Source organism: Vipera ursinii, assembly GCF_947247035.1.
Source record: "Vipera ursinii genome assembly, chromosome: 4".
In the NCBI taxonomy this organism is placed as follows: domain Eukaryota; kingdom Metazoa; phylum Chordata; class Lepidosauria; order Squamata; family Viperidae; genus Vipera; species Vipera ursinii.
The window spans coordinates 117,317,714-117,342,053 of NC_139514.1; the positions used below are offsets into that span (position 1 = coordinate 117,317,714).

Sequence of the window (24,340 nt, forward strand, 5' to 3'; positions counted from 1 at the left end):
AGTCCAGAAGTCTTAAAAGGGACATAGTTCCCTCATGCTGGCTGAGGAATTCTGGGAGCTGAAGTCCACAAGTCATAAAAGGATCTTAGTTCCCTCATGCTGGCTGAGGAATTCTGGGAGTTGAAGTCCACAAGTCATAAAAGGATCTTAGTTCCCTCACGCTGGCTGAGGAATTCTGGGAGTTGAAGTCCACAAGTCATAAAAGGATCTTAGTTCCCTCATGCTGGCTGAGGAATTCTGGGAGCTGAAGTCCACAAGTCATAAAAGGGTCTTAGTTCCCTCATGCTGGCTGAGGAATTCTGGGAGTTGAAGTCCACAAGTCATAAAAGGGCCAGGTTTGAAGGCCCTTGGTCCAGATCTTCCCAAAGACAAAAGGCAAGTCCTTTACTTTCCTCCCTATTCCTGCTTGAAAATGCAATTTGTTTTAATAAATGCCTGTCAGGTTACCTTTGCTGCAGCTCCTCAGCTGAGATTTGAAGGTCTTCCTGTAGCTTTCGGTATCGGTCGTCCCTCAATAATCTGGTGCCGTCGTAAAGTGTAATCTCTCTGTCGTGAATCAGTCTGCGAGAGGTTTTGCGAAAGAAAGAAAACAAATAAACGGGGCTACCATCAGTCTGGGTTTTCTCTGAACACAGTTCCAGTGTTGGTCGCCACGATATAAAAGATGTGGAGACTCCGGAAAGAGTGCAGAGAAGAGCAACAAAGACGATTAGAGGATTGGAGGCTAAAACCTATCAGGAACGGCTGCTGGAATTGGGAATGTCTAGTTTAACGAAGAGAAGGACAAGGGGGGACATGATAGTAGTGTTCCCCCAAAAAGCGTGGTTGTTTTTCTTGCAGACTTTTCATGACCCAACTAGGGAACATGATCAGTGCTAGAAGGGAGGAGGAGGAGGAGGAGGAGGAGGAGGAGGAGGAAGAGAAAGAGGAGGAAGAGAAAGAGGAGGAAAAGTGTGGGGTCCTTGGTGCTTTCTGAGCTTGGTTGTTTTCTTGCAGACTTTTCATGACCCAACTAGGGAACATGATCAGAAGAAGAGGAGGAGGAGGAGTAGGAGGAGGAAGAGGAGGAGGACTGTGGGGTCCTTGGTGCTTTCTGAGTTTGTTTTCTTGCAGACTTTTCATGACCCAACTAGGGAACATGATCAGTGCTGAAGGAGGAGGAGGAGGAGGAGGAGGAAGAGGAGGAAAAGTGTGGGGTCCTTGGTGCTTTCTGAGTTTGTTTCCCTGCAGACTTTTCATGACCCAACTATTGATGATGTTGCCTAGTTTGGATAATGAAGCACCGGCAAAAAACCCACCAAGATCAGAGAGCGCCAGGGACCCCACCTATTCCGCAAACGTCTTGCAATTATGCTCCAACAAGGTCCATTGCGCCTCTTCCCGGCTGGAAGGGTGAGCGTGACCACAGACTGTGCACACGGCTCAGGGCTTCCTAGCATTCCACAAAGCTCGCCCACAACTGCTGCGATACCTTTGGAGGACGGCTAGCGTGCCTGGGTTGACCCGGTGGATGCCATCCAGAACGACCAGCTTCCCCTGGAGGGCAGCTGTGACCAGCGGGGAAGGCCTCCAGGACGTGTCCCCGTTGGGCAGAGTGTACCTTTGCTGCAGAAGATCTCGTGCTGTCATATCCTGGGAAGAACGAGAAGAGCACCGCAACCGCAGTCAAGCTCAGCTAGATTTGGCTGTCCCAAATCTTCCTTTTTTCAAGAGGAAACTGGACTTTCTTTGTTCTTCCTTGAAGAGGTTTCCCTTCTCATCCAAGAAGCTTCTTGGGCCCTGACTGGATGGTGGGGAAACGGAAGGATTTATGTTCCTCGCCGTCATCTGGTCATTGGCACTCTCTCTGAGAGTCGTTGAGGCCACTGGGGCAGATAAACAGATAAACCTCCAAGTGGCCTCAATGACTCTCCGAAAGACTACTAACGACCAGAGGACTGCCAGGAATGTGAATCCTTCCGTCCTCCACCATCCAGTCAGAACCAAAGAAGCCTCTTGGACGAGAAGCGAAACGTCTTTAAGGAAAAACAAAGAAAGAATAAAAGCACCTTTGGGACAACCGTGACCTGGATGATGGAGAATCTCCAGAGCCATCTGGATTTAGCTGCCAATGCAAACTTCCTTAAACAAAGCACGGGCTCAAACAGCTAGAAAAAGATTCTTTACTGTTTCAGCCAGGTATCGATCTTCTGATAACACAATGCCTGGAGTATCTCTTAGAGATGTTCTAGGTTTCTAGAAATATCTAGCACAGCTAGACATTTTTCCTGTGGAAATTTCAAACGATTGACCTGTGAATAGTCACCTCAGCAGAGTATACAGGTAGTCCTCGACTTAAAACCATTCACAGCTCACCGGCTTACGTAATGTAAGCTGTAATGTAATGATGAGAATGGCTCAGCAGGGTCTGTGTCTCTTGAAGAGCCTTCGTATAAAGGGAAGGCTCCGCTGATGTGTTCCCTCTCCTCCGTTTCCTGCTGCAATTGTGGTTTGTTGGATCCTGCGGTATTAGCACGTGTACGTATATTGTTCCTGCTGTGTGATATTGTAGATAGTGCAAGATAAACCACCATTTAATATAAATGTAAACCACTGTTTACTGTGTTTACTCCTGGATTATCTCAGCGCAATAAGTCTCTGCACGCTCTGATATATTATCATTATTATTATTGTTATTGTTGTTGTTGTTATTATTATTATAATACATGGCCGAGGCCGGGGAAGTGTGATACAATTCACCAAGTGTAGAATTTACCTGATACAGCATGATGGGTTCTATGTTATATCCTAACAGGGCCGCAAATGCTTTGGCCACAACTGTTTTGCCACAACCCTGAGTGGAGAGAAGGGAGAGAAAAGGGTTTGAAAGGGCCACGCCGAGAAGCACTTCAACTGGAGAAGCGGCAAAGGCTCCTCCGTCGATGAAGGGCGAGGCGTTCTGCGGCGCTTACCTTCTGTCCAATCAGGCAGATGTCTTTAACCACGTGAGACTGCATCATCTCGGCCAGCAGGCGTTCGTGGCTGAACGTTCGGACGAAGCCTTCGGTCCCCGGACTCGGGCCGGAGAGCTGAGCCCCAGCAGGGACCTGCAAAGAGAGGTCACGATTGAGGCGGGACGGGATGGGACGGGGAGGGGGGGGCAGGCCCACCCGTCATCTCTTGGGCCACGAACGTGACGCCGAACGCTTGGGGAGACCTGGCCACGGAGCAGGCCTTCGACTCCTGGCTCGTGAAAGGAAGTGGCCGTCCCGTTTTGGTTCCTCTGCCGCTCAAGTGACCTGGTTGCGCTAACCGGGCTTTGACAAAGAGGGCGTATTCTTTATTTAACAAATTTATTTATCCGTTTATTTATTTATTTAGGGAGGGAGGGAGGGGACGGAAGGGAGAGAGGCAACGGGAGGGAAGGAGGAAGGGAGGGGAGGGATGAAAGGAAGGAGGGAGGGAAGGGAGGGAAAGAAGGGAGGGAGGGAGAAAGCAGATGGAAGGAAGGAGGGCAATGGGAAGGAGGATATGGATGGAAGGAAGGGAGGAGATGGAAGGAAGGAGGGCAATGGGAGAAAGGGAGGAGATGGAAAGAAGGAAGGAAGGAGGGAGAAGGGAGAAGGGAAAGGAATTAGAGGCAAGGAAAGGCAAAATAATAATAATAATAATAATAATAATAATAATAATAATAATAATAATAATAATAATAATAACAACCCTATCCTTTTTTCTTATTAAACGTTTAAGTAAATACCTGGAACGTCACAGCTTCTCCAGCTATCGCGATGGTCACATCAGCCTGCCAGCTTTTGTCACCCTCCCTCTTCGTCACGCTTATAACGTTCGTAGGAACAGAAAATTTCCTGGAATCTTGGAGTTCAAATCGCTAAGACAGAGAGAGACCTTTTTTTTTTTTTTTGGATTCCCCTTTCGCATTTTTTTGACGTGTAAAGCAATGACGACGAGTAAAGTTAGATAGGAATTTATTTATATTTTTTTCCCCCCAGAAGCTGAGATCTGTCTCATTGTCCTCGAATTAGCTCCTTTGAAGAAAAGCAGACAAACCCTGGTCTACGAACTGCGCAGGCCACAATAAAATGCCCAGCTGGGAAACAGGCCTCACCAGATATATGAGGAGGTACTCGGTGAAGGTAAGATTACAGAGCTGGTCTTTTAAGAAGAAAGGAGCCTGCACGGCAGCGCAAGGGTTACAGCAGGCGAGGGAAACTCTTGGCTGCGGCCCTGAAGTAATTTTCTTAAGTAACGTTCATCTGTTATTGCCAAAGGAGATGGATTTTAAATACACAACTTACCAAGACTCACAATGAAATTATATTAGAGGGAAACTTCCTTTTAATGGCTGGGGAAGGCCTATTGCACATCTCCTTCCTTCCTTCCTTCCTTCCTCCCTCCCTCCCTCATCTTCCTCCTTCTCTCTCTCTCTTCCTTTCTTCCTTCCTTCCCTCCCTCCTTCCTTCCCTTTATTTCCTTCGTCCCTCCCTCTCTCCTTCCTTCCCATCTTCCTCCTTCCCTCCCTCCCTCTGCCCCTTCCTTTCTTCCTTCCCTCCCATCTTCCTCCCTCCCTTTCTTCCCTCCTCTTTCCTCCCTCCCTCTTCCCCTTTTCTTCCCTCCTCCCATCTTCCTCCCTCCCTCCTTCCTTCCTTCCCATTCCTCCCTCCCTCCTTCCTTCCTTCCCATTCCTCCCTCCCTCCTTCCTTCCCATTTTCCTCCTCCTCTCTCCCTCTTCCTTTCTTCCTTCCCTCCCATCTTCCTCCCTCCCTCTCTCCTTCCTTCCCTCTTCCCCCCTCCCTCCTTCCTTCCCATCTTCCTCCTTCCCTCCCTCCCTCCCCCTTTTCTTCCCTCCCTCCCATCTTCCTCCCTCCTTTCTTCCCTCCTCTTTCTTTCTTCCCTCCCTCCCTCCTTCCTTCCCATCTTCCTCCTTCCCTCCCTCCCTCTCCCCCTCCTTTCTTCCCTCCGTCCCATCTTCCTCCCTCCCTCTCTCCCCCTTCCTTTCTTCCCTCCCTCCCATCTCCCTAACAACTGGGGCAGGAATGATCATAAAATGGGGTAAAACTCACTTCACCTTGCTCAGCTACCGAACAACTGGGATCCTAAGTTGAGGACCAGCTCAATTTGCTTTCTAGCTTAGTTGCCAAGGCATTCTAAAGCCACGTCTGGCGGCTGCTTTCGACAAAAAGTGCCATTAACGTGTATGTTTTATTCAGTAATTCAATTAGCCCATTAAGTGAACACAAAGGCCTTCAGGAAAGTGCTACATACAGTCGTTATTCTCTTCAAGAGGTTGAACAGAATTCTAGGAAGACAAGATCAGAGGGTGTTTTAAAGCGCCGCTCTCGTCATGGTTTGCCTCTTTTACCCATGGAAATAAAAACAAAAGAACTGCAAAAGCCGCAGGAATAAAAACAAAAAACAACAACAATCGGAATGTGTATTCGGTAAAACCCCCAATAAGGCATTTCCAGAATAAAAAGCTCTTGGGACTATTTCAGTTTCTAGAATGTAAAACAAACAAACCAAAAAACCGCACGCCAGAATAACACAGAACAACGGGGGGCCTTGGAGGTCTTCTAGTCCAGCCCCATGCTCGGGCAGGAGACCCTATACCACATGTTTCCGTTCCAGAAAAGTACGGAGTTCTAATCCAGGGGCTGCTGTATTCTAATACATTACCATTTTCTACCAATGAAGAAAACAGAGATCAAGCAAAAGGAAGGGATCTTCTCTCCGGGCTGAATTAAGTTTTCCCAGCAGCCTCTTTTTTTTTCATTCGGTTGGTACAGCAATTCAGTAAAAACAAAAAAAAAAAAACAACTCACTTTCAGGGTGTCTTCAACAGCTGTCTGGCCCTCCTTTCCTAGCAAAACATTATATGGATAAAGCCAGTTGAGAATGTGTTGCACTGACATCATAGGGAAGGAATTCTAGGGAAGAAAAAGAAGAAGAAGAACGGAGGTAAAGATCTCAGACCCACGTGCCTGGCGGGAGAACTAATCCCGGTCCTTTGGCTAAATATTTGCAGACTTCCAAGGTTAAACCTCTGAAGCTTATTTGTTGAGATTGCGAGTCTCTGGCAAGCTTGAAGGAGAAGCATCTCTGGAGATTAGGGAAGAATGAATGGGTGTTTGTGTGTTTCTTCTCTCCTTCCCTTTTAAGTAGCACTTAATCATAATCATAATAGTAAAGTTGGAAGGTACCCTGGAGGTCATCTAGTCCAACCCCCTGCTCAGGCAGGGAACCCTATACCATTTCGGACAAGTGGTTGTCCAGTCTCTTCTTAAAAACTTCCAGTGTTGGAGCATTCAGAGCTTCTGGAGGCAGGTTGTTCCACTGGTTAATTGTTCTCACTGTCAGGAAGTTTCTCCTTAGTTCCAGGTTGCTTCTCTCCTTGGTTAGTTTCCATCTGTTGCTTCTTGTCCTGCCTTCAGGTGCTTTGGAGAATAGCTTGACTCCCTTTTCTTTGGGGCAGCCCCTGAGATACTGGAAGACTGCTGTAATGTCCCCCCTCGTCCTTCTCTTCATTAAACTAGACATCCCCAATGCCAGCAGCCGTTACTTATATGTTTTAGCCTCCAGACCTCTAATCATCTTTGTTGCTCTTCTCTGCACTCTTTCTAGAGTCTCAACATCTTTTTTACATCGTGGTGACCAAAACTGGATGCAGTATTCCACTTTGTCAAGGCTACCTCATACCCAGCCGGGATAGATGTGTATCTCAATATAAAGAGGCAGAGATCTGAATGTATAGATTTTACTCTATGCCAGGGGTCTTCAAACGTGGCCCTTTTATGATTTGTGGACTTCAACTCCCAAAATTCCTCAGCCAGGCACATGCCTGGCTAAGACATTCTGGGAGTTGAGGTCCACAAGTCATAAAAGAGCCACGTTTGAAGACCCCTGCTCTAGGCCAATGATGTAAATCAAAGAAAATGACTCCATTTAACTTAAAGAATTAACTTTAACGGCCAATAAACGGCCTACAAAATCAAAGGTCTGCTCAATATTTAGACAAATTCCATTAAATAAAATAAAATAAAATAAAAAGAATCAATGAAGCCTAATATATATATATACATACACATACACACACACACACACACACACACACACACACACACACACACACACACACAGGGCAGGTGATGGAAGAGGTTTGTTGCAAAAATAAACAAACAAACAGGTATTCCAGAAATGGTAAATGAGGATTTCTAGACGTGATTAGAAGGAAGAAAAGAGTGTCTGATTCACAATATAGATTTAAGGATGGCTCTGTGTTCTAAGGACCTAAAGTATCGGGATAAATCCGAACACAGGCAAGTCCTTGACTTACAACATTTTGTTGAGCGACCGTTCCAAGGTTACCATGGCAGTGAAAAAAAGCGACCTCTGACCATTTTTCAGCCTTATGACCGTTGCAGCAGCACCTGCCATGGTTCAGGTGATCCAAATCCAGAGGCTTGGCAACTGGCATGTACTTATGACGGTTGCAGCGTCCCACGGGGTCAAGTGACCCCACCTTTTGTGACCTTCTGACAGGCAAAGCCAATGGGGGCAGGCAGATCCCACTTACCAACCGTGTTGCTATCTTAACCACTGCGGCGGAAAACGGTCAGTCCCTTTTTTACCAGTGTCGTCGTAACTTTGAACGGTCGCTGAATGATCGGTTGTAAACCGAGGACCACCCCCCCTTATAATGGCCACAGACCTACCAGAATCTGCACAGCGGAGGACAAACTGTCCAAAGGGAAATCGGGCAAGCCCAGCGAAGACGATTCTTGGGTGCAGAGAGTTGTGGCAAAGGACAACATCTGCGAGATTCTAGAAATAAAACCATCAGCGTTAACTTGCCTGGAATACTTGGCACACTTGCAATAATTTCAAAGGGCCTTTTAAGTAAGGCAAAGCTTGGTACTGGTGGTCCTCGGCTTACGGCCACAATGGTGCACAACATTTCCATCGCTAAGAATGCAGTTAGTGAGTTGCACCCAATCTTACATCCTTCTTCCTTCTTCTTCTTCTTCTTTTTTTTTTTTTGCAGTGGTGGCTAGGCGAAGCGCTGCCGTCGTTAAGTAAATCGGCCATCCCCATGGACTTTAGAATAGAATAGAGCTGCCTTCAGCTGAGTCCTTGGGGAGAAGGGCGGCATATAAATTTAATAATAATAAATCTAAAACGGAAAGTCTAGTTGGCTCCTGAAAAAAAGCACCTTTGGGCAAACCATCCCCTGGATGACTGAGAATCTCCACAGACTTTTAGCCAGGCATTCTGGGATGGACAGCCCTCGGATGGCGTGGGAGTATGAACGGATTTTCAGGAAAAAATATATATACTGCAGACTACAGAAACCGCTATTTGCACCACTCAGGTGACCCCGAGGACACAGATAAACCTCCAGGTGGCCTCAAGGGCTCTTGAAAAGAAGGCAAATGACCGGCTGTCTGCAAAGACGATAAATCCTTTCATTCCTCCACCATCCAGTCAGAGCTGAAGAAGCTTCTTGGATGAGAAGGGAAATGTCTTCAAAGGAAAACGAGAAAGTCCAGTGGCCTCCTGAAAAAAAAAGCCCCTTTGGGACAACCAGAACCTGCGTGACGGAGAACCTCCGTAGGCTTTCTTCCTCTGTATCTGAATTCAGGGAACCCTAATTTAATTTGCCCCAGTTTTTCAAAAAAATCCACACGATTTAAGTCAGGGTGTACCAACTTGCAAACGAATCAGAGTCTCACGCAGTCGGAATTTCGGCTCAGCCCGATTAAAGGTTTGAGCTTCGGCTGATTACAGAGTGTGTCGTCCTGTTGCAAATATTTAAATTCCGAGGCAACTGGAAAGAGGCGTTTCAGGGCCACAGCCGGAAGCCCAGGTTTAAAAAGCCAATTCTGAGAACCCTCCAGCAGAGATTTAAAGAGCCCATTTACCTTTCTGTCGAAACGTTCTTTCCAATAAAGTACAATTGGGAAAGGTGGTCCTGAAACAAAAAGCATCACAAATCATTGCGGGTAATCTTATTGGGCAAGGATATCACCTAGGGCAGGGGTAGGCAACCTTGGCTCTTTTATGACTGGTGGACTTCAACTCCCAGAATTCCTGAGCCAGCCGTGCTGAGGAGAAAGGGAGAGGTTTTCCAAGCTGAGCCATACCGGCTCAGGTATTCTGGGAGTTGAAGTCCACGAGTCATAAAAGAGGCAAGCTTTCCTACCCCTGAATTAGGGCAATAGACTTCAACTCCCAGAATTCCTGAGCCAACCATTCTGAGGAGAAACGGAGAGGTTTTCCAAGCTGAGCCATGCCGGCTCAGGAATTCTGGGAGTTGAAGTCCACGAGTCCTAAAAGAGCCACGGTTGCCTACCCCTGGTCTAGGCCTAGGCTGTTTTATGACTCGTGGACTACAACTCCCAGAATTCCTGAGCCAGCCATGCTGAGGAGAAAGGGAGAGGTTTTCCAAGCTGAGCCATGCCGGCTCAGGTATTCTGGGAGTTGAAGTCCACGAGTCATAAAAGAGGCAAGCTTTCCTACCCCTGAATTAGGGCAATAGACTTCAACTCCCAGAATTCCTGAGCCAACCATTCTGAGGAGAAACGGAGAGGTTTTCCAAGCTGAGCCATGCCGGCTCAGGAATTCTGGGAGTTGAAGTCCACGAGTCCTAAAAGAGCCACGGTTGCCTACCCCTGGTCTAGGCCTAGGCTGTTTTATGACTCGTGGACTACAACTCCCAGAATTCCTGAGCCAGCCATGCTGAGGAGAAAGGGAGAGGTTTTCCAAGCTGAGCCATGCCGGCTCAGGAATTCTGGGAGTTAAAGTCCACGAGTCATAAAAGAGCCGAGCTTTCTTACCCCTGAATTAGGGCAATAGACTTCAACTCCCAGAATTCCTGAGCCAGCCACGCTGAGGAGAAAGGGAGAGGTCTTCCAAGCTGAGCCATGCCGGCTCAGGAATTCTGGGAGTTGAAGTCCACGAGTCCTAAAAGAGCCACGGTTGCCTACCGCTGACCTAGGGTATGATTACCTAGGTATTAACAGGTTGGATCTGGTTTTATTGCTGACTCAAAAACGCTTCGTAATACCGTCGGTCTTTTACACCAAAGTGCTGAGCTTCAAAAAAATAAAATAAAATATGAAATCGCTTTTATAATCTGGAGTACAGCTTTTTAAAAAAAATTAATTAATGAGTTGGCCACGAAGGAATAGGTGCGCTAAGCTTCAGCCAGCCTTTTCAGATGAAAATTTGCAACGTTTACTTACCTTGAAGGGTAAATAATAAACGTCTCTGGCCTGAAACCTAGACCGAAGGGGTGGGTCTAATGGGTTGCCCACGTATCGGGGTACCGGAAGCCCCAAGGCAATCACCCGGAAGTTCTCGCTGACTCTAACAATCCTCCAAGCGTCCAGCTCTTCTTTGTCGTGCTCCTAAACACCGAGGCATAAAATAAAAACTGTTTTTAAATTACTATTATTATAATTCAGCAATGGCTTCAGGGATGGAGAATTCTCAGTTAAGACATGTGTTGATGTTGTTACATAATGAGTTTGCATAATGAGAGGTCTGCAAGAAAACAACCAAGCTCAGAGAGCGCTGAGGACCCCAGAAGCTGCCTCCTCCTCCTCCTACTACTACTTCTTTCCCCTCCCCTCCTCGTCCACAAACTCCATTCCCTTCTACTGTAGTTACCTAGATGGGTTATGAAACATCTGCAAGAAAACAACCAAACTCAGAGAGTGCTGAAGACCCCATAAGCCGCCTCCTCTTCTTCTTCTTCTTCTTCTTCTTCTTCTTCTTCTTCTTCTTCTTCTTCTTCTTCTTCTTCTTCTTCTTCTTCTTTCTTCCCCCCCTCCCCTCCTCTTCCTCTCTCCTTCTCCAGAAACCCCATGCCTTTCTAATACTGATGATGTTACTCAGTTGGGTAATGAAACATCTGCAAAAAACAACCAAGCTCAGACAGCGCTGAGGAGCCCACACTCCTCTTCCTCCTCCTTCCTTCTAGCACTGCTGATGTGTTCCCTAGTTGGGTCATGAAACGGCTGCAAGAAAACACCCAAGCTCAAAGAGGACCAAGGACCCCACAGTCGTCCTCCTCCTCTCCACAACCCCCACTCCCTTCTAGCACTGATGATGTTCCCTAGTTGGGTCCGTCTGCAAGAAATCAACCAAGCTCAGAGACCACCAAGGACCACACAGTTCTCCCCCCCTCCTGCCCATCCTCCTCCTCCTTCTCATCCTCCTCCTCCTCCTCCTCCTTCTCCTTAAACCCCACTCCCTTCTAGCACTGATAATGTTACTCAGTTAGGTCATGAAACATCTGCAAAAAACAACCTAAGTCCTCCTCCTCCTCTCCATTAATCCCCCTCCCTTCTAGCGCTGATGATGTTCCCTAGTTGGGTCATGAAACCTGTACAAGAAAACCACCCATTTAGAGAGCACCAAGGACCCCACAGTTCCCCCACTTCCTCCTCCTTCCTCCTCCTCAAACTCCATTCACTTCTAGCGCTGAGGATGTTCCCCTAGCTGGGTCATGAAACGCCTGCAAGAAAACGTCCAAGCTCAGAGAGCACCAAGGACCCCTCATTTCAACCCCGGGCTACAAACATATCGGTAAACCTCAATGCTTTCTAAGTCTGCGTGTGGTGCTAGCATTCAGGGCAACAGAAGGAAAGAGGAAGGCCGCTGGGGTTAAAAGCAATCCAGCTGCAAGTCCTGGCTAAGTGACAGCCTGTAAAATAAACTTTCAGAAAGGTTAGGCATTCCTCGGCAATGTGGGTCGAGACGCGTGAAGTCCGCGCAGCGTGCTTGGCGGTCAATTTTGAAGGCGCTCTGAGGCGTCTGCTTACCTTCAGCAGCTTATCGTAACGTTCGGCCGACATCAGGAATCGGCCGTCCTCCAGCTGCATTTCCCGGTTCTCCAGCAAGTTGTTCAAGACCGGCAGGACGTTCCGCTCCGCCTTCTCCAGGCCTTCCAGAACCAGGATCCGACCTTCCGTCGCGGCCCGTACCGCACACTTAGGAATCAAAGCGAAATCAGCACCGGGGATAAGAACAGCCGGGTGTAGTTCACAAAAGGACTTGGCAGAGAAGACCTCTGGATCTTATTCAGCTTACCCCCACCCAGATGGAGAACAGAGGAATTAATTAATTAATTAATTAATTAATTCACAATCTGCGACATTAAAACAATAAATAGTGATGCTAAAATTGGTTAAAAATTAATAATAAACAGGAGTAGCCCCAAAGAAGAGGGAATCAAGCTATTCTCCCAAAGCACCCGAAGGCAGGACAAGAAGCAACGGATGGAAACTAGTCAAGGAGAGAAGCAACCTGGAACTAAGGAGAAACTTCCTGACAGTTAGAACAATTAACCAGTGGAAAAACCTGCCTCCAGAAGCTGTGAATGCTCCAACACTGGAAGTTTTTAAGAGGAGACTGGACAGCCATTTGCCTGAAATGGTATAGAGTTTCTGGCCTGAGCAGGGGGTTGGACTAGATGACCTCCATGGTCCCTTCCAGCTCTGTTTTTCTGTTCTGTTCTGTTCTGCTCTGCTCTGCTCTGCTCTGCTCTGCTCTGCTCTGCTCTGCTCTGCTCTACTCTACTCTACTCTACTCTACTCTACTCTACTCTATTCTACTGCGACTGTCATAAATATGAGTAACCTGGTTGGCTTCCTCACTGATTTTGCTTCCCAGAAGGTCACAAAAGTTGATCACGTGACCCCTGCAACCGTCATAAATACATGTCAGTTTCCAAGCATCCGAATTTTGATCATGTGAGCACGGGGTTGCTAACACGGTTGAAAGCGCGGGATAGAGTCACTGGTCCCTTTTTTTCCCAGTACTGCTGTAACTCTGAATGAGTTACACTAAATGCTGTTGAGAACGGCCTGTTAAAAGTGGGGAAGGCAGATTAAAATGCGAGCGGTAGGAATTTGCACCGGGTGGGGGGGGGGGGGGAAGGAAAAAAAAGCCTAATTAAGAAAGCAAAAGGAAACGCGGATGCTCACTAGGATGTTCCTACCTCGGAAGCCTCCCAAATGGAAACCGGCGCAACTAAAAAGCTACTACCCTTTTCCTTTCCAAATCTTTGCGACGTACAAAACCATTTCCCATCGAGTTGAAACACACAAAGACACAGACACACACCCCGATTTATCTAGCTAAGGTTGTGCTCCGCCGATTCGGAAGAAGGCAACAGAGTTTAAACCAGGGCTTGCTCCTGGCTCTTGCAAGAGATCTCAAGCCCCCGTTGCCTCTGAAACGTCGAAGGGATACATACGGCTTTTCTTCCAACGGTGAAAGCCGACACGTGGACGGGTCACTCTCCAGAGGTGACCCTTTGGGTTTCTGGCAAATAAATCCTGCAGGGCAAAAGTGAGTTGTTTTTTTTTTTTTTTGCTACTCACTTGATCGATGTAGAAGGCGGTACCGGCTCGGATCTCCCTTCGCTGTTTGAGGTCGGTTTCGGTCGTGTCTCTGGAAAGTGCCATATATTCCACCTCCCGTTTGGTCAGCTCCTGCAGAAAGTGGGGATTCGATTGGACGAGGCAAATATATTCATAAGCTGCGGAATTGAACCCCAAGTTACTCCATGCAGCGCGAGCCCAAACCGCCGCTGACTGGAAAGAAATCGAAGGCCAAAGAAACGGCTGCAGGAATTGAGTACGTGTAGTTTCATGAAATTGGGGGAGGGAGGGGGAAACGACAGCCAGGGTTCCAATATTTGGGGGGGGGGCTGTCACAGAGAAGAAGGGGGTTCAACCTCTTCTCCTGAAGGCAAGGCCAGAATCAACGGATGGATGTTAATCAAGCAGAAAATCAACCTGGACCTAAGGAGAAATTTCCCGACACTGAGAACAGTTAACCAGTGGAACAACCTGCCTCCAGAAGCTGTGAATGCTCCAACACTGGAAGTTTTTAAGAAGAGACTGGACAGCCATTTGTCTGAAATGGTGTAGGGTTTCCTGCCTGAGCAGGGGGTTGGACTAGATGACCTCCAAGGTCCCTTCCAACTGAATAATAATAATAATAATAATAATAATAATAATAATAAGAAGAAGAAGAAGAAGAAGAAGAAGAAGAAGAAGAAGAAGAAGAAGAAGAAGAAAAAGAAGAAGAAGAAGAAGAAGAAGAAGAAGAAGAAGAAGAAGAAGAAGAAGAAGAAGAAAGGGCGGTTGCATCAAGAAATTATTATATTATTATATTATATAAATTATTATATTATATAAATTATTATATACATCAAGAAATTGCAGCTTCCTGCAATAACTCCAGCAAAGCTACGAAAAACTGCGCTACTCGGAACATCTTACATTTTAAGGAGATACCCGGTTGATACCTAGGATGCTGGCAGCAACCCTTGTCAACCATCAGCGCCAGTCAATTTGAGTGTTCAGTTGACTGAGTTTCATGTTTTATGAGTAAAAGTTTTATAATAATAATAATGATGATGATGATGACATACCTGGTTGATACCTAGGATGCTGGCAGCAGCCTGTGTCAACCATTAGTGCCAGTCAATTTGAGTGTTCAGTTGACCGAGTCTCATGTTTTATGCATAAAAGTTGTATAATAAAAAAAAACAAGGAAGGCCGGTTGCTTCCTGAAAAAGCACCTTTGGGACAACCAAGATCTGGATGATTGAGAATTGCCATGGACATTTAGTTTCTTGCGTGCAAAATTATCTTCATCCAAGAAGCTTCTCTTGGATTTATTTATTTTTGGGGGGAGGGAGAGAAATAGCTGACTGGGGAATTCTGGGAGTTGCAGTCCGGACGTCTTAAAGTTGCCAACGGGTGAGAAACGTTAATTCTGATGAAAATCTCCCCATACCCGGTGGTGGGATTCAGCCGGTCTGCACCACTTCGGCAGAACCGGTAGCCAATTTTTTTTTTTTATTGCCCAGGCCCAGAACGGACTTCCCGGAAGCGGCATCCATGCAGAGAACCGGTTGTTTCCCCTGTTTGAATCCCACCCCTGCCCAAACCTTACCAGGTATTGCATGGCGATCGAACGCCGGAGCGGTCCCGGAGGTCCAATCAGGAAAACATCTTGCCCCAGGAGATCCTTCTGCATGATCCATCGTAGATGCTGGATCACGGACTGAGCTGGGGAATCTGAAACTGAATGGAAGAACGGCGGCGTGAACTTTTGTCCAATTTCACACATTTTAAAGGATCCACTGTCTATTCTCGCGCTCCTGCTGGGTTTTCTCCTCCTCAAATTTGCCTTTTTTTTTTAAGCTCGCGCTTTTGAAGGTCACTGGAGACTCTAGTTCAAGATATTAATTTAATAAAGTTCAATTAATTTAATAAAATATAGCGTGGATAGCGTCTAGAGCAGGGGTCTTCAAACTTGGCCACTTTAAGACTTGTGGACTTCAACTCCCAGAATTCCTCAGCCAGCCCTGGCTGAGGAATTCTGGGAGTTGAAGTCCACATGTCTTAAAGTGGCCAGGTTTGAAGACCCCTGTTCTAGAGGGCTGGCTTTAAATTGGGGGAGGGGGAGGAAATACAGGCAGTCCTCAAGTTACAACAGTTCATTTAGTAACCGTTCAAAGTTACAACAGCCCTGGAAAAAAGTGACTTATGACCGTTTTTCACACTTACGACCGTTGCGGCATTCTCCCCCCATGGTCACATGATCAAAATTCGGCCGCTTGGCCACTGACATGTACTTATGACTGTTGCAGCGTCCCGGGGTCGGGCGATCCCCTTTCGCGACCTTCTGACGGGCAAAGTCAAAGGGGAAGGCAGATTCATTTAACGACCGTGTTACCAACTTTAAACAACCGCAGCGGCTGACTTGACATCTGTGGCAAGAAAGGCCATTAAAAATGGGGCAGGTCTCTCTTAACGACTGCCTCGCTCCGCAGCATAAATTTAGGGCTCAGTTGCGGTCGTAAGTAGAGGACGACCTGGAGGACCAAGTTCATTGCCTCCTGTTAAGTTTGTCCTCGACGCACGGCCGCAATCGAGCCCGACCTTTCTCTTGGCTACGTGAGACGTTTGTTAAGTGAATTTCGCCCCTTTTTACGACCTTCCTGGCCCCGGTTGTTAAGTGCATCGCTGCAGCTGTTAAGTTGCTAAGCGAATCTGGCTTCCCCCCATTGACTTCGCTTCTCGGAAGGTCGCAAAAGGGCATCACGTGATCCCGGGAGACCCTGCAACCGTCATAAGTACATGCCAGTCGCCAAGCCTCTGAATTTTGATCACGTGACCCCGGGGGGGGGAATGCTGCACGGGTTGTGAGTGCGAAAAATGTCGTTCAGTTACTTTTTTTTTTCCCCGTGCTGTGTAACCTCGAATGAAACGAAATCAGCTGTTTTAAGTAGAGGACCGTTTGCATCCTTCCTTTCGCCTAAATAAATAAATAAATAATAAATAAAAATAACACTTTCAGAGGCTCCTGAATTTCTTTTTTTTCCTTCCTGCCCCAGGTAAGCGCTTGACCTCCTCTTTGGACAAAGCCGGCCTGTCTGCACGGACGATCCTCCCTCCCTGCCACAGATTCGCTACCATGCTGTTTCCCATGGGCCGCGTGAAAGCTAACTCTCTCCGTTCGTCCGTTTATTTGTGCCGATGCCCTTCCTTTCCCACGCTTCGCTTCTTCCCTTCTGCTGGACCGAAGCAGCTGCGAGGGGAAAAAAAGAGACCACGGACACGGTGAAATCGGGAATCGCGTGCTGTGGACGGGAACCAAGGAGCAGAGGGGTGTCAGCCTGAGGAAAGAAGGACACAACTTCACTAGAGTAAAGGGGAGAGAGAAACAAAACAACCGCCCAAGAACAGGAGAAGGCTGGGTATAAGAGTGCAATCCCTAGGAGTGAGAAAAGGGCGTTTGTGCGCATTGCAAACGCACAATGGCAAACGCACAAGTTGATCCTGTCGAAAAGCCCCAGGTCCCAGGATTGCGTAGAGCACCTGAAACAGGTTCTCACGACCCATGTGAATTGTGGCTTACAACGGTTCGCTTGGTGACTGCTCAAAGTTACAACGGCAGTGGAAAAAGGGACTTAGGACTAGATAAGATCAGATCATTTTTATTGTCATTTTTTTACTGTGGGCGCAACGGCACACATCAAAAATGAAATTTAGCTGCCCGCTCTCAAAGTGAAACACACACACGACACACACCTAAAACATACTACGTACAACATATGCTCTGACTGCTCTTTAGAAGGCCAGATCCTGAAGCTAAAACTCAAATCCTTTGGCCACCTAAGGAGAAGGAAGGACTCACTGGAGAAGAGCCTCATGCTGGGAAAGGTTGAGGGCAATAGAAGAAGGGGACGACAGAGAATGAGGTGGCTGGATGGAGTCCCTGAAGCAGTAGGCCTGAGCTTAAATGGACTCCAGAAGATGGTAGAGGACAGGAAGGCCTGGAGGAACGTTGTCCATGGGGTCGCGATGGGTCGGACACGACTTCGCAACTAACAACAACACAAAGAGGAGGGGGGCAAACCTATTTTCCAAAGCAACTGGAGACATGACAAGAAGCCATGATTAGGGGCTAAAACATACAAGGAACCGTTACAGGAATTGGGTAGGTCTAGTTTAATGAGGGACAAGGTGGCTCAGTGGGTTAGGACGCTGAGCATGTCGATCAGAAGGTCGGCAGTTTGGCGGGTCGAATCGCGAGTGCCGCGTAGCAGAGTGAGCGCCCGTTACTCGTCCCAGCTTCTGCCCACCTAGCAGTTGGAAAGCACGTAAAAATGCAAGTAGAAAAATAGGGACCACTACGGTGGGAAGGTAACAGCGTTCCGTGCGCCTTTGGCGTCTAGTCATGCCGGCCACATGACCACGGAGAGGTCCTCGGACAAGCGCTGGCTCTTCGGCTTTGAAACGGAGATGAGCACCGGCCCCTAGAGTTGGAAATGACTAGCACGCATGTGCGGGGGAACCTTTACCTTTACCTTTTTAGTTTAATAAAAAGAAGGACTAGGGGTGACATGATAGCAGCGTTCCAACATCTCAGGGGTTGCCCCAAAGAAGAATTGAGGATCAAGCTATTCTCCAAAGCACCAGGATTTGGGTAGGGCCAGTCTAGAGAAAAGAGGGACTAGGGGTGACATGACGGCAGTCTTCCAGCATTTGAGGGGCTGCCACAAAGAAGAGGGAGGGGTCAATTTATTTTCCAAAAACCCTGAAGGCAGAACAAGAAACAGCGGATGGAAACTAATCGAGGAGAGAAGCAACCTAGAACCAAGGAGAAACTTCCTAACAGCGAGGACAAATAACCAGTGGAACGACTTGCCTCCAGAAGCTGTGGGTGTTTCAACACTGGAGGTTTTTTACGAAGAGATTGGACACCCATTTGTCTGAAATGGTGTTAAGGGTCTCCTGCTTGAGCCGGGGGTGGACTAGAAGACCTCCAAAGTCCCTTCCAAATTCTATTCTATTCTATTCTATTCTATTCTATTCTATTCTATTCTATTCTATTCTATTCTATTCATGCTACCTTCTGACAGCATCCAGAGAGGTAAAAGCAGGAATATTTCTGAGTTATCTCTCCAACACGGACTTTCTCAAGCTCTCTAAAAGGCCACCCTGGTCTGAAAGGTGGAGAAACCCAGAATATCAACAGACCCGCCTGTCCCATCTCTGTCCTAATACAAAGAAGAGAATCTAAAGCCATCTTCAGGGCCAAACGTGGATCTGAAGACCCGCGGCAGTGAATTTAAGTGTTCTGTTTCCTCCTAAGAATTCTTACAGGTCTTCTGCTAAGATGGGGCGACTAAGAACCACATTGTCCCCCCAATTATTTTAAAGAGCTGCCCTGGGTGATCCCCTGATTCCACTCGGTTTATCGTGGCAGACTTTCTATGATGGCATCCCTGCATTGTCCTGCGAAGCGAATCCAGAGAAAGAAATATTTGGGGAAATACTAAAAGTAAAGGTAAAGGTTCCCCCGCACAATGTGTGCTAGTCGTTTCCGACTCTAGGGGCCGGTGCTCATCTCCATTTCAAAGCCAAAGAGCCAGCGCTTGTCCGAGGACGTCTCCATGGTCATGTGGCTGGCATGACTAGACGCCAAATGCGCACGGAACGCTGTTACCTTCCCACCGTAGTGGTCCCTATTTTTTTACTTGCATTTTTACATGCTTTCAAACTGCTAGGTTGGCAGAAGCTGGGACGAGTAACAGGCGCTTACCGTACTCTGTTACGCAGCACTCGGGATTCGACCCGCCAAACTTGCCGATCTTCTGACCGACAAGCTCAGCGTCCTAACCCACTGAGCCACCGTGTCCCTTGGGGAAATACTAAAAAGGCACAATATACTTCCCCAAAGGAATAATGGAGAAGATCTATTAAAAAATACAGAAACCTCTCCCTTTCCCCCACCCCTGCCCCCGCCCCCCCAGCCAGACAACTCAGCATAAAACAGCTTTTAGAAATAATAATAATCCATTCGGGAAGGTTGGAGGCCCCCAGCTAGGAGGTTAGGAAGACAAAGACACCCAAAATCTACATACCCCACCCAAAGTCTAAGACAGGACGTAATAGGATTAACCCACAGATGCCAGACGTAGGTCAGAATACGTGACACAGGAAATACAAAGCCTCAAACAGGAACAGGAAACAACGCCAAACAAAAGCCCAAGAGGGTATAAAAACCCACTCCCTACATGTGCTCGCTCTCTCTTTTCTTCCAGAGCCATCTTCCTGTCTGGCTCTCCTCTTCAATAAACTGCAACCTTCTTCCTAAAGCAGCCTCCATTTTGTTTACTCCTGGCTTGGACTGGACCCTGATGAAGATTTTTCCTTCAACAGTCCAACCAGATTCATTCCACCACAATCACCCAAGTCACCTGCCCTGCTGCTTGATGATCCTCAACATCACACTGCATGACGAGATCGGAGATCGGATCCCGAGGACGTAAGACCCTGGAGGCAGAGCTATTACACGACTCAAGCGACGGATCAATAGTAAAGCAGAGTCAGGTTCGAGAAATCGATCTACCGCCATACCCACCCTTGAGCTTCTTGGGATCTAGTAAGAGTCATTAACCTTCATCGACCAATCTAGAAAACGGGATGGGACTTCCAACACTGTAACGGTGAATTTGTTTTCCAAAGTTATTGACTGTAAAATTGAACTCCCCAACTGACAAATGCCTTAAACGCAGTCCTAAATTTTGGTTTGATCTGATGAAGTGCTCCAGACCCACACTTTCCCCCCCCCTGCTCCTCAATTATTGCTTATTTTAGTATTTATTAAATTTGTTTGCCGTTCATCTCTCTGCAAGGGTGACTCAGAATGGCTTTTACATGACTTACACGTGACTCTGTGTAAGATAATTCTCAACTGTGGGGACATGTCTCTTAATCCGAATTTCCAGCTTTGTGGCTTTGCAGAGTGTGAGACAAACATCAAAAATCTGAGCTCTGGCCTTAGCCTAGCAGATTTTTTAAATTGCTAAAGGAGTTGCAACTCTAATAGAAATCTTTTTTTTTTTTGCAATATAACCGAACGTTGCTAGTAAATTAGTAAATTTAGTTCGTTCTATTTTAGCTACAGTTTGAAGAAAAGAAATTGAATCCACTTAAGAAATGCCTAAAATAGAAACTCAATTTAAAACCATCTTTCATGAAGAACTGAACATAAATGAGACAAATACGACTATGAAAATAAGAATATTCCAAAGCCTGAAGGAGATAGCCCGTTAAACTCCCAAATGCATTTATGGCCTCCTACTTATCTTCATTTACCTAATATTTAGTCTAAAACTTTAATCCTTTATTTGCGTCTAACAGAACGGCTTCTAGACACGGCTTAAGTTCACAAATATTTAGTTGAACCTATTTGTAGAATTCCCCAATGCAGCTAAGTAGCCAGAAGGTCAGTAAAAATGTTTCAGCTGTTCTTCTATGTATTTTATCTTGTTTCATTTCAACAGCCCTCCTGCTCCCTCTCCGCTCTTCAGAAATCTTTGTGTTTGTTTTGTAAAAAAAATCATTTTAAGAAAACTCGCAGTAACAAGTCTCCTTGCTTTCAAACATCACAAAGAAGTAGATCAGATTAGAAACATTTTATTTGCAAGTGGACTTCAGCAAAGCACCAACCAAAATCAAATTGGAAACGTATAACATACATTTAATGTAACTAAGCCTTGCATTAAATAAGCACAAGTCGTCCCCCACCGTAAAACCATGATTTTTTTTTGTTGTTGCTGTTGTTAAAATCATTACCACCAGTCTCGATTTTGATATTTAAGCATCCAGCATTTAAAACCAATTCTTCAGGTTTTTTTCTCCAATATTATACTGCATGAAGGTAAAGGTAAAGGTTCCCCCGCACATGCGTGCTAGTCGTTTCCGACTCTAGGGGCCGGTGCTCATCTCTGTTTCAAAGCCGAAGAGCCAGCGCTTGTCCGAGGACGTCTCCGTGGTCATGTGGCCGGCATGACTAGATGCCAAAGGTGCACGGAACACTGTTACCTTCCCACCATAGTGATTCCTATTTTTCTACTTGCATTTTTACGTGCTTTCAAACTGCTAGGTTGGCAGAAGCTGGGACGAGTAACAGGCGCTCACTCTGTTACACGGCACTCGGGATTCGACCCACCAAACTGCCGACCTTCTGATCGACAAGCTCAGCGTCCTAACCCACTGAGCCACCACGTCCCTATTTATACTGCATTATAAATGCAGAAATAGATATTAAAATTTCCAAGATGCCCGAACTACAAGGATAAACAACCGAAACAGCATAGTATGTCTATCTTCACATTCCACTAATGGTATCAGATTCAACTTGAATCAAAGCTATTCCATTTTTATCATTGTGGGTAAAGTGGTGGAGCAAACACCAATAAAGTTAATTATTTTTGAAAGTAGTAATTTTGCTCCATCTCTATAAAGGGGTGTTGTGTGAATGCTTTGGCTCTAAATTGTCATGCAAAAAATATATCTATCTGATCGCTAGGAACCAAAAACAATTGGATAGCACACAATCCATCAAAATCTGTCCCTAAAATCTTATTGTTATGGTGAAAAATTTGGCTGCCGGAGCGAGGTCAATAAATAACTCTTGATGGGTATTCATTTTGTCGAGTGTGTTCTCTATGGGACCATGGAAATCTTAAAAGCTACTCTTTGCCAATATTCAACCACCATTTTGCGAGCCAACGTCTGCATTAAAGAAATTGCTAATCTCTGTAATCTGGTTTATAGAGATTACGAGGAAACTGTTATTTGAACCGTCACATTTAAAACAAAGTGGGTAGGGGAAAAAATGCAATGCACAATAACTAATACAATTGCCTGTTAATTTGATGGGATTCTTAAAAGTATTAATTATCATAGCTATCCAAAAGGACAGGTCACTAAGATGGGGATTACAAAGCTCATTTTAAGTTGTAGCTATGGTGTGAATAAAACAACTAAGAGGGTTTGGTCGGAGTCCAAATGCCACATATTATTTAGTGACTGTTCAAAGTTACGATGGAAAAAGTGACTTATGACCATTTTTCACACATAATGACCACTGCAGCATCCCTGTGGTCATGTGATTTACAAATGGGATTCGCTTAACGACCGCCTTACTAACTCAACAACTGCAGGGATTCACCTAACAGTTGTAACAAGAAAGGTCGCAAAATGGGGCGAAAATCACTTAGCCAATGTCTCACTTAGCAACAAAAAATTGGGGGGGGGGCTCAACTGCGGCCATTAAATCGAGGACAACCTGTACTGAATGAAAATTTGTGGAGCAAATGCTTATTGAACCCAGTTGTGTCGTGTTATTTATTTGCTGCATTTTTTTTTTTGTAACCCTGTCCTCTCTCCAAGGCGCTCTGAGTTTTCGCTAACACGTTAACATCGAAGACGGAGAAGCTGCCTACATTAAAACTGGAGTTTGGTGACCAGCTGAATATTGTTTGGTCAATTTTATTTATGGTGGAACAACAATTCTGAGGTTCTGATATTCTCTGCATCAAGGATTATGCAATAAAATATGTTCAGCTAGACTTTTACTTAGAGCTTAATTTTAAGATAATACTGCTTCTTACTGTAGTTCACTGGGACCAGTTCCGGATTTTGAGGCTTTCTGAGTTTGTAGGATACGTCTCCGATATTAACAGTATCGCCTGAAAGGAAGAAATAATACGGTAGTTAGAACAATTAACCAGTGGAACAACCTGCCTCCAGAAGTGGTGAATGCTCCAACACTGGAAGTTTTTAAGAAGAGACTGGATAGTCATTTGTCTGAAATGGTATAGGGTTTCCTTCCTGAGCAGGGGGTTGGACTAGATGACCTCCCTTCCAACATCATCATCAACATCATCATCATCATCATTATTATTATAAAACTTTTACTCATAGAACATGAAACTCAAACTGAACACTCAAATTGACTGGCGCTGATGGTTGACACGGGTTGCTGCCAGCATCCTAGGTATCAACCAGGTATCTCCTTAAAATGTAAGATGTTCCGAGTAGCGCAATTTTTTGTAGCTTTGCTGGAGTTATTGCAGGAAGCTGCAATTTCTTGATGTATTTTGTAAAGTTTTTGGACATAGTTCCCAGTGCCCCAATGACAATGGGTATCACTATTACTCGTTTCATCCATAATCGCGCACTTTCGATGGCCAGGTTGCGGTATTTCGTAATTTTTTCCAGTTCTTTTTCTTCGACTCTGGCATCTCCTGGTACAGCGATATCAATCAGCTGTACGCTTCGGTTCTCTACGACCGCGATATCTGGCGTGTTGTGTTCCAAATGGCGATCTGTCTGTATTCGGAAGTCCCACAAGATCTTCACCCTCTCATTCTCGACAACTTTTTCCACCCTATGTTCCCACGACTTTTCAGACACAGACAAGTCGCATTTTTTACACAATGCCCAGTGGATTAGTTTAGCAACTCGGTCAGGTCTAGCTTTGTAATCAGTTTGCGAGATTTTGCTGCACTCACATGTGAAACAGTTTCAACTTTGTCGTTGCAAAGTCGGCCATTTGGATTGTCGGTAGATTTTTGTATCTTCGTTTTCATTATTATTATTATTATCATTGCTTACATACTGTATAGGCAGAAACACACACTTTTTCTCTCTGCTGTCCATCTAATATGTCCTACAAGAACAAGTATCTTCTCTGTTTTAAAAGAAACAAAAGTCTTTTAGCACCTTAGCCACACACTGGACAACAGCTACTGCAAAAAAAGGTCGTAAAACGTAGCTAAGCTTATCTAACAACTGTCTTGCTTAGCAATGGAAATTTTGACCTTAATTGTGATCGCAACTTGAGGACTACGTATATTGTCCCCAGTGTAATATTACTCCTTAGATTCTGTGCCGATTAGCAGAAAAGAAAATGTTTATATTAGCCACTGACAAACAAAACAGACAGTCCTGAAACC

At 45.9% G+C, this 24,340-nt stretch overlaps 1 protein-coding gene across 1 annotated transcript in view; it reads right to left on the reverse strand.

Moving 5' to 3' along the window:
* VWA8 (von Willebrand factor A domain containing 8) overlaps nt 1-24,340 on the reverse strand; it is a 63,288-nt gene that overhangs the window by 33,290 nt on the left and 5,658 nt on the right. The window contains exons 2-14 of the mRNA XM_083362299.1: nt 22,994-23,071; nt 14,971-15,101; nt 13,386-13,496; nt 11,823-11,990; nt 10,239-10,403; nt 8,916-8,965; nt 7,710-7,818; nt 5,820-5,924; nt 3,737-3,868; nt 2,952-3,086; nt 2,756-2,833; nt 1,472-1,632; nt 448-561 (exon numbers count right to left, since the gene is read on the reverse strand). Of these exons, the coding sequence (XP_083218425.1) occupies nt 448-561; nt 1,472-1,632; nt 2,756-2,833; nt 2,952-3,086; nt 3,737-3,868; nt 5,820-5,924; nt 7,710-7,818; nt 8,916-8,965; nt 10,239-10,403; nt 11,823-11,990; nt 13,386-13,496; nt 14,971-15,101; nt 22,994-23,071 (1,537 nt within the window). The remainder of the gene's footprint in view (nt 1-447; nt 562-1,471; nt 1,633-2,755; nt 2,834-2,951; nt 3,087-3,736; nt 3,869-5,819; nt 5,925-7,709; nt 7,819-8,915; nt 8,966-10,238; nt 10,404-11,822; nt 11,991-13,385; nt 13,497-14,970; nt 15,102-22,993; nt 23,072-24,340) is intronic.